Here is a 10564-nt window from a genome sequence, read left to right on the forward strand (position 1 = left end):
ATGACAGAAGAATTCACACTCCAAACCAGAATCAAGCCTGTCCAGAGTCACTGGGCAAAAATACACCCTGGAAACCCAACAGCCACTCTTATATTACACTTTTCGCAAGAGACAGCAGTAAACCTGCCATCAAAAGTGGAACTATATGGATATCAAAGACCAGTGATCAGAAAGGCACCTAAGGTCAAAATACAACAATGCAGCAAATGCTGAGGATTTCATCAAGAGAGATACTGCCTCCGCGTCCCTTGCTGCAAAAAATGCAGTTCTAAGAATCATGTGAAAGGAAATCCATCCTGTCATAAGGAGAATGAAGCATGTGGATGCCCCAATCGCTGCACTAACTGTCTTGGACCACATGCCGCGGATGATCCATCCTGCCCCGCCAGACCAGGGATAAAGAATGGGACTGTTCAAAGGCACTCAAGAAACCAGCTGAGGGATATCCGCAATGCACAGAGTAAGGCATACTTGGCCAAGGCAAGTAACAGCAAATGCGGTGGTCAAGGGCCATCAGCAGACCTGAGGTTGAATGATTCTACTGAGCGTAGATCTAACCTCACACCAACATCAAACACAGCACCAAGCACAGCATTGAGCACAGCATCAGGCACAGCATTAGGCATGGCGCCCAACCCAACATCTAATGCAACACCCAACACGTCATCTCACGCAACAACACCCTCCTTTCAGCTACTCAATGAAGAAGAACTCTAGATCTCCGCAATTCCTGCAGATTATGCAAGTCAATGTAGGAAAAGGGGGCCCAGCACATGAGATGGCCCTCAATCTAGCATTTGAAAGAAAGACTGACATCCTTCTCATACAGGAACCCTGGATTCACAGGAACTTAAGCCAACGCATCTCCAAAAAGCATCCAGCATTCAACTGCTTTGCCCCAATTGAAAAGTGGGACAGGAAGCCACGGGTCCTCACCTATGTGTGTAAACACCCACAAATCCATGCTCATGCAGTCCCAGGCCCCTGGGCAGAAAACCAGGACATCCACATGCTGCACATACAGGCCTGGGGTCTACAGCTTCAGACAGTCAACATATACAATGCACCCCCAGGCGCAGAGGATCCTGGACAAGGTGTGGGCTGTCTTCTCTCCTGGTCTGTCCCAGCACTCCTGTTGCTCCTTGCTGGCGACCTCAATATCAAGCACCCCGTGTGGCAACCAGGAGTGCCTCCAAGCATGTGGGCGGAACCATTCCTGCAATGGACCATGAATTTCAACTTTACTCTCACCATGGACCCAGACACTCCCACACGTGGGCATAACATGATAGACCTGGCCTGGGCCACCCCGGAATTAGTTATCAAAGGAGTGGACACACAGGTGGACAGATCCCTTTACACTTCCTCTGACCACCAGACTCTTCTCACCAAAATCAGCCTTCCACAGGGCGCAAGGCCTGACAGACCAACCCATTTTTTCCGTCTTGACACCATGAATGAGAAGGTCTTTAACCAGACGCTGGAGGCCTATAAGCCAAAACTAGACAAACTATGTGATTTCCCAGAGTACCCCAATACAGATCAGCTGGATGCCCTGGCTAAAGGTATCACAGATGCACTAATAGCTTCCCTGGAAAGTTCCACCAAGAAGAGCACCGGGCAAGGCACAGGTCAGCCATGGTGGAATGAGGACTGCCAGAAAGCAGTGACAACACTACATTGTGCACAGCACCTAGGCTCTAGTTTTTTATGAGAAGCAAAAAGCAACGTAGCCAGGACCACCAGGAAAGCCAAGAGAGAATACTGGCGAGGCAAGATAGCAGAGGCCTCAGTGGGGAAAGATATCTTTAAGATGATCAAATGGGCCCATTCAACTGGCTCCTTTCATTCCCCCCCTCTTGTAGATGAAGAGACTGGGCGAACGTGAACAACCCCTAGAGAGAAAAGAGACCTTCTGCAACGGGTGCTCTTACAGAAGGCTGCAAGCAGAGAGGATATCCCAATTAGCTGGTCCAACCCACCATCTGTCAAATTACCTTTTCCTGTTGCCTCAGCACATGAGATACAAAGTTCTCTGCTGAACACGGGTAATACCACTCCAGGAACTGATGGAGTGCCAACAGAGGTGCTACAAAAGGCATGGCCACATATTAAGGTATCAGTGGAAAGGCTGTTCAGAGCCTGCCTTAGGGTTGGCTGGCACCCAACCTCCTTTTGAGATGCCACACTGGTTGTGCTGCCTAAGGTCAACAGAGATCCAACACTCCCGCGATCCTACAGGCTTATAGCCCTTCTCTCAACGTTGGGGAAGGGACTGGAACGCCTGGTAGCCCGTAGGCTGGCCTGGACAGCTATACAAGAGAAGATTGTCCACCCCCAGCATTTTGGAGCCCTCCCTGGGCGGGCTGCCTCAGACCTAGTGGCAGCGATGGTTCATGATATAGAGGAAGCCTGGGCCCATGGAAAAGTAGTCTCTCTTCTTACTCTGGACATCAAGGGTGCTTTTGATGCTGTACTCAGAGGAAGGATGCTGCGGAGATTGCAAGAACAAGGCTGGCCACCAAATTTAATTAGATGGGTGGAAAGCTTCATGACAGGATGCACAGGCAGGATCAGATTGGATGGACTCCTGGGAGAGCTCTTTGATATCCCAGCAGGGCTTCCACAAGGCTCGCCAGTCTCACCTATTCTATTCATGCTGTTTATTCAGCCTCTGTTCTTTCTAGGAACTATACAAAGAAGATGTGCATGCTTAGGCTACGCAGATGATCTAGGACTGCTTAGTGCTGGAACCACTCTTGAAGGGAATGTTGTTACTCTCCAGGAGGATTTCAAGTTGCTAAATGATTGGGCCAGCAAAGAAGGGCTGACATTTGATTTTGCCAAAACTGAGATAGCACACTTCACACGGCGCAGAACCCTTTCAAACCCCTCAATTGACCTTGAAACAACATCTGGCACTCACTCTATTACAGCAAAGGCAGTGAAAAGCTCCATAAGATATCTAGGAATCTGGCTAGATAGAAAACTGAGCTTCAAGAAACACATGGAGACCATGGCGGCTAAGGCACGACAGGTGTCTAATGGCATACGAGCACTAAGCAACACAGCAAGAGGCGCCCCAGTACAACTGCTTAGACAATTCATTCAGGCCTGTGTGCTCTCTGTGCTCTGCTATGGAGCAGAGGCCTGGTGGCCTGGAGCCACACAAATGGAGAAGGGAAAGGAAATCTCCAATCGAATGGATTGCCTAGTCAGAAAGCTAGATCTAGCCCTTAGAGATGCTTTGCGAGGGGCACTGCCAGTCTACAAGACCACACCCATTTCAGCTCTACACCGTGAGCTAGAAATCATGCCAATGAAAGAGACACTAGACAACCAGCGTGCTGTATTTGCAGTAAGAATCAAAAAGCTTGACAAGAGACACCCGCTAGTGAGATGCTCTAATAAAGTAGCTACCACCAAACCCTATACCACACGTCTGTCTAGAGCGTCCAGTCATGCTGGTGGGATAGAAGCATATGACCCTCTACTCACGCCCTCTTGGATGAGATTTCCCAGGAAAGAAGATCTGCAGATTGGGTATGAGGCAGGCCGCACAAAGGAACAGGCAGCACAAGACTTTAAGAGCTGGCTACAACAACGCAATCCCCTGGATCTGGTGGTCTTTACTGATGGTTCACAGATAGAGCACCCTCAGCGTGCGACTGGTGCAGGATGGGCTATATGCTGGGGTAGCAAACACCGTCTAATCTCCACAGGAAACCTGCCAATGGATAAAGCAGAGGTCTTTGACGCAGAGGCAATGGCAGCCCTGCAGGGCCTAAAGGAAGCCATCACCTTGCCTCAGGCGAAGTTTGCCAGCAATGTCTACATTTGCCTAGACAATTTGGAGGTAGCACGAGCCCTTGGATCTGTGCCAAACACCTCTAGCCAGCAGGTCTTCGCGCAGTTTCTGAAAGCCATAAAGGCCTGGCAGAGCAGGGATAGGCTCCCATTGGCCACCCAGAGCAGGGTGGTCATTAGATGAGTCCCAGGCCACGCAGGCGTGGCTGGTAATGAAAAGGCAGATCTTGAAGCCAAAGCAGCCGCAGCGCAGGCAGCAAGTGCAAGCATGGTACCTCAACCTGACAGCATAGGCACTCTAGCTTATATAAAGCGACACACTATGGAACAAACCACATGGGCCTTTGAGAACTACTGGGCCAAAAATCGGCCCAAACACTATATGGAGCTGGAGATCTCACTAAAGAGAGCCTCAACAGAGGTAAAACTTTCACGCTTCACATTAGGAAAGCTCTATGCTGCCTGATCAGGTCATGGAGACTTTGCAGCCTACCACAGCCATCTTAAGCATGAAGATGCAGAGTGCTACTGCCAGTGCAGACATAGCAAAACTCCAGAACATTTCTACTATTGCACTCTTGCAAGAAAAGCAGCAAAGTGGCGCCGGCCTATCTACAATCTCCGCGAGACACTGACAACCTCGCGTGGGGCCCTAGAATTCAATAACTGGCTAAGAGAAACAGCCTTCTATCAGAATATCTGTCCAATGCGCCGTCGCGCACCTCCAGATCAGATCCCACAGACCATTCTCTCCTCTGTCTTGCCCCCGTCTTCCTCACCACCTCCTCCTCCTTCCTCTCTTTCCTCTCCTTTCTTTCCTTCCTTGCCTTCCTTCCTATCCGCCTCCCCTACCTCCCTCCCACAAACCTAAAACCTCTCAAAACCTCTGCTCTATGGCAACCGACCCATGGGCTCTGCCGGTGCAGCAATACGCAACCCATTTTTGCCTCATTTGTAAGATAGCTACTAGATAGGTAGTCGCCTACGGGCGTAGCTCTACCCGCCCTATAGTTCGACGCGGACTCTACTAGATCACGTGCCCTTAAGGCACGTGGACTAACCGGGCGTTAAATAAAAACACACACACACACACTGTGTTCTCCCTCTCATATTTTCACTATTTTCATTTCTGCCCGGTTGGAGTACTGCATGCCCCCGATTCCTAATATGGCATTCGAGGAGTTGGGCAGATGCCTACTGAACCAATCCAAATTTCATGAGTACGTGCTTACTGCCTAGCCTGATAATTCTCGTATACCTAAACAGAAATGCCCAGGAAGCAAGACTCTCACAAAGCAAATAAACCTCTCTAACGAGTTCAGGTGAAATACATAGAAAATGAAACATGCAAATATGATATGGGCTATTCGAAACAACCCCTTTCTAAACAAACTCCAGATTCTCCCGTACTCTTCTCTTCACAACCCTTCTTATTTCATTAGAATTAGACAAGTAGATGTATTTACTTCATGTAATTTACTAGAACGATATCGAAGCTAGCTAGATGCTCCCCAGAATAAACTCCAGAAAATGTAACATAAAGATAACCAAGAAACCTGTGCTAACCCTAAGAGAAAAGTAAGTACTTAAGGTACCAAGTAAATCCCATAGAATAAGCCGGAAATATACATGCGACTCAAATTCCCCTCTAGGAAGACGGTTATTGATATCTGATGCGTGCAAAACCACCTGCTCGCTCCCCCATACCACCAACCTCGTTCATCGTTCCCACCCAGGAGCTTTCCATTTGATATCATCTCTCCCTTCCTGACTATCTCCCCCTCAAACACACAACCCCACCAATTCAGCCCAATTTTCCCAAAAACAAAAAATATCCTTACATCATACCCCCCAAAACAGCCCCTCGACGGCCAGCCCCTGGCCCACTACTCCCCAGCCCACGATCAAGCTGACCAGCCACAATACGGTGAGGATAAGAATAGGGATGAGTAGGAGTTCCGTATGGTAGAGAAATGGAAGGGCGTTATATCCCAGGAAGGTGATATAGGTGTAATATGTCAGCGCGGAGAGGTATAGGGTATTCCCGAGGAATGTGGCGAGGGTGCTGGGCGGTGATTCGGTGGTGGATGATGAATGTCGTATGAGGATTGGGAGGAGGAGGAATTGAAGGACGTATAGGTGTAGGTATAGTGGGAAGAAGGCACGGTTCGAGACCTTATTATTTATTTGCAATTAGTTAGGCTCTCTGTTTCCAATTCCACCACACTCACGACGGGAACTTGGGGCACCAAGGGGGCAAGGGAGGAGGAAAGAAGAAGGTAAACTGATCACACACATCAAAACAATATCCAAACTCATCACACACATCAAAACAATATCCAAACTCAACCTGCTCCTTCTCACCAGGCTGCGCAAACAGCCCCTGCGCATAGCCTTGCCACCCCTCCACTCGCCGATTTTCGCCGCAGCCACCCCTCCACTCGCCGATTTTCGCCGCAGGCCCACCGGGTCCGAAAAGCCTCCCAACGAGAAAATATGCCAGTGTCGAGACGAGGAGGGACGAGCCGATGAAGTGCCCGAATATGAAAAGGAGGGATAAACGCGCTATGGCGCCGAAAGAGGGTGTGTATGCTAAACCCCAGGCGAGGGCGGTGAGGAAGAGGAAGAAGGAGAGGAGGTATGTGAAAGAGGGGTCAGGCCGGTGCCAGGTGTTTTTTGTTTCTGGATTGGGTTTTTGAGGGGGTTGTTAGCTTTGGGTTGGACGTGGGGGGGGAAGTTAATGCGATTCGCATTCGGTTTGGGGTGAGGAGGTTGTAGTTACGTTTCTGCAGGATGTTAGCCTTTTGTAAGCTTTAAGAGAATTTTGTTGATTCGGTTTCGGAAAATTAAATGAAGTACATCTATATAAAAAGTGATATCACTAACATGATAATACATGGACTTGAACACTTTCTTCGGCGCAACAAGTAGCGACGTCATTTCCCAAATCGCCATCTCAAAGTCCATCTGCGGGAACTTGAACAGCCTGTATGTTTTGATATTTCACATAACATGCACACCGTCAGATCAGCAAAATAATTCCCGAACGGAATACACCATCCGCCTGTAAAAGAGCCAGAATATTTCTTTTACTTTCGAGCATAGAATTCTGTTTTACTCCGAGGAGCAGAACAGAACCACTGCATAAAAGCCAAAGGTTGGAACAGACGATAAAAGCAATCGACTACTAGTAACAGAAGGGCTTTTCTCACCTCCGAAAAAACCTAGGCATTCGTATCGTCGATTCCCGCCGGGAAACCGTGCTGCCAAAGTTCGCTGGGCCGGCATGTTGCCGGGGCACTGAGATGTGAGGGTTCATGGCCCTCGTGAAAGGGAGGGGGGATGTGTGGTGCAGACGGTATCGCGGTATCGGGGGATAGATATAGCGGTTTGGGACGGAGGAGGGTTAGCAAAGGTTCTCCTTGGTGGTGTGAAGAGAAATGTCCTGTGTTAATGTCTTGTCTGTATGTATTGTGTTTATTATTTGAGTGTCTTCCAAGTTGTTGAGGATTACTGAGTTGGGACGCCTGGATTTAGGCGCGTTGAGGCGTTTGTTTAGCGCCTGTATTGATGTTATTGGCCGTTCGACTTTGGGGGTTGCTGCGCCTATTAGCCGCTATATTACCGGCGTGAATAATGTGGATGGGTGGGGACAACTCTCAACCCGTGGGGTTTCTCAGCAATCTCCTTGGAAGGATCGCGAAGGGGATAAAGATTGTATTTCACATCTGTAGGTGTACATAATTTATTCAAATTAAAACGAAAATCAACCAGCTGGCAAAGAAGAACCGAGTAATTTAGTGGGAATGAAGCAATTAAGTCTTCACATGACTCTTCCAAGCCTTCTACCAGCGCACAACAAATAAACCAGAATTCAAAATCCATAGCCAGACTCAATTTCTGATACGCCATAACTTAATTGATGTACACATATCAGTATGTTATGTTATATTGTGACCTAGGAATCTTCGGAAGTTTGTTACTTTCCTCTCACTGCTCAGCTCCCTTTCCGGGACAGCGAGTCTCCCAAGTAATAAAGGATCATGGGGAATGGAGAATATCATCTCCTCATACCTCCGTTAGATTATCCTGTTAGGATACTTCTGCATTGTCCCTTTTTAGTTTTTGTCACCAAGACACCGAAGAGGGTTATAAGATTCTACTATATCTATATAGTCCGAACGTTGAAGATACTATTCATAAAAAAAGGGGGTAGGGATCGGGCAACTTTAAGACCAATGGTAGTTCAGGAACTTCAGTGCTTTGAGAAAAGGAATTGTTATCACACAGGAGAAAGGAGAGAATAGTGAATATTAAGAAAAGAAGATGAGCCCATTCACACTATATTTTGCAAAGTATCAAATGTCATGCGAGGTTATAGAGCGCAGAGCTACTTGTGGCTCATTGCCCATAATAAGCAACATCACTTTTCTTTTCTCTTTTCTTTTCTTTCTTTTTCCTTTTTTTCTTTTTTTCTTTTTTACTTTTACTTTTATTTTATTTTTATTTTTATTTTTTTTTTGTGCCACGAACAAAAACGTGGCTGACAGGGGGTGGGTAAAGATAAAGGGAGATAGAGTAGTAGCGCAAAGATGAAGAAGTTCAGCAGGGGTGAAAGGTCCTTCCAGGTTTGCACCAGGAGATCCATCGATGGATATATACTCATGATATTCGGGGGAATTTAGTTGCGGACAGGGCTGAAATTGGGGGAAAATTGGATGTCAGAGAAGTAACCCTCCATTCCCTGTAAAAGTACGTAAAGTAATTTGTTAGTGTAACTATCCCCAATCATATCCCTGCATCCAATCCTATGTATGGGTGCACAGTCGAGACGGTGTAGGCAATGCTGCAACACAATGGTAATCCCCATCATGAGTGTGGGCTATAAGAAATAAAACCCATACACTTCTTTTTGTGAGTGTCAGGATATAGGATAGCAGCCACAGCCCATAGCTACCCCGTATAACCATTATTGGCCTAAAGACCGCCGGAAATTATCTGATCTGAAAGAATCAATTTTGTCACCCTGCAAGACGTGGGTCCAGGGAAGGCTTGTTCGAGGAGGGAGCTGCCTAGAGGACTGGAGACTAATAAATGTGCAGGGTGATATGCGTGTTAAAAGCAGAAGAGATTAGTTAATTTGTTAGCAGGGTCGAAGGGCGTCCGTGAAGGCATAGGGAGGATTGGGTTGGCTATAGAAATGTGTCTTGGAGAGGGGAGGACGGACAATTAATGGCATGCAATATATAACTAGTTACATGCTCCTCCGTACTCCGTAAAGCACTCACTCCGTAAAGTGACCCTGGGATATTCAAGTGGTTGTACAGGACAGAGTCTCTCTTCTCGTCCCCCCCCCCAACCTCCCAACAATAATACTTAATTGGTTAGTATTTCAGTGAGTTGGATAACTAGGTACCTTGGAATGCCAGAACTGCCTCCAAACCCAGCCTAGCCGGACAACCTTGGAAGTGCCTGTTTTGACCTGAGAACAATCTAGCGGGGTGTCACTGAGTGGGACAGGTTCAAGGACGGCTTCTGGCAGGTTAGTGGCTACTCGTTCCTGTGGCTAGGATCTGCTACGAGTCTTCCCATAGGTCCTGATTGACAACCCCTGATTCACTTGGCACCTATGGGGAGCCAGCCGTCCCGCTGTCTGGTGGTGTGTCCGTTGGTTTGTCTGCTGCCAGTATCTGCAGTGGTTTGTCTCTCTGCGCCAGGACCTGCTTGAAACAGCGACGCTTGCCATCTGTTGAGCCTCCTTTGCTGAGAAAGATCTCAACCTCCTCCCAACGAACGTTGAGCTCCAATGTCCCAAGTCCCAAGTTCCAAATCTCCCCCAAATCCTCTTTTTCTATGAACGCTGCATTGCTCTGTATCCCCTGCAGATTCCTTGCTGCTTGTTTGAATTTCTCTCTTCCCTTATTCTTGCCTCCGCTACCCTCAGCGCTGGGTTCACGCCAGAAGAACTACCCGCAGTTAAGGACCCAATTGCCTGTCTACGAATCCTTCCAGAGCTTCATTGGAAGAACCTTGGAATTTTATGGTCATTGGAAGAATATGTGCGTCCACTTGTGCTTGTTCCATTAATTTAATTGCCACGACTTTCGTTCCCTCCCTCGCCTCACCTTCAGCAACCGGCGTGCATTTGAAACCATCTGCTGCGTGTACTGCATTCCCTGCCCTCCCCTGCATCTACTACTCCTCGTTCCGAACTCATGGCCTGCAATAATCTCCCCCCTACTGGCCAGACCCAGTCATCTCCATCTCCTAACTCACGCATTCTGTGCCTCTTCCAGTGCCCTATAGGAGGGCGGAGGGGCCACGGACGGATCTCCACTACAAAGTATTTTTGCTTACCAAACTTTCCCTCTCTTATCTCTCTCTCTTTTCAATATCCTCGTCATTATCCAAACCTCTGGTTTTGTTTAGCGTTTCAATTCTTGCAGTCAATTGAGTCATCCATTTTCGAATCTGTCTCCACATTGCTGTTGATATCCATCCGTTGAATTGAATAAGTAATAATAATCTAGCTATTGCTTTGTAGTGCTCTATTATTCTCTCTGCAGCCGTGTTCAGCCGTTGTTTGACAACCTCACGAACCAAGATACCTTGCCGCTATTACTCTGTCCTACGTCCCTATTCGTCCTTGCAACACACACTCTCACCACACACTTACTCACTTACTCATATCCTACTACGCATCCTGCTTCCCTCAAGCTGCCACGAAACAATGCGAATGCTACCGTTGTTCACCTTC

General features: G+C 47.8%; 2 protein-coding genes across 2 annotated transcripts; both read right to left on the reverse strand.

Moving 5' to 3' along the window:
* Positions 1-5649: 5649 nt before the first annotated feature.
* PAAG_06051 (hypothetical protein) lies at positions 5650-7095 on the reverse strand (the record flags this gene model as incomplete). The annotated part of the gene is made up of 4 exons (XM_015845772.1): positions 5650-5982; positions 6134-6489; positions 6690-6793; positions 6977-7095. The coding sequence occupies 4 exons, from the start codon at positions 7093-7095 to the stop codon at positions 5650-5652; spliced, it is 912 nt and encodes a 303-aa protein (XP_015699998.1).
* Positions 7096-9434: 2339 nt separating this feature from the next.
* On the reverse strand, positions 9435-9980 carry PAAG_12145 (hypothetical protein; the record flags this gene model as incomplete). Its single annotated transcript, XM_015847672.1, has 2 exons — positions 9435-9773; positions 9933-9980. The coding sequence occupies 2 exons, from the start codon at positions 9978-9980 to the stop codon at positions 9435-9437; spliced, it is 387 nt and encodes a 128-aa protein (XP_015702747.1).
* Positions 9981-10564: the final 584 nt, after the last annotated feature.

This window comes from Paracoccidioides lutzii (assembly GCF_000150705.2).
Source record: "Paracoccidioides lutzii Pb01 unplaced genomic scaffold supercont2.16, whole genome shotgun sequence".
Classification (NCBI taxonomy): domain Eukaryota; kingdom Fungi; phylum Ascomycota; class Eurotiomycetes; order Onygenales; family Ajellomycetaceae; genus Paracoccidioides; species Paracoccidioides lutzii.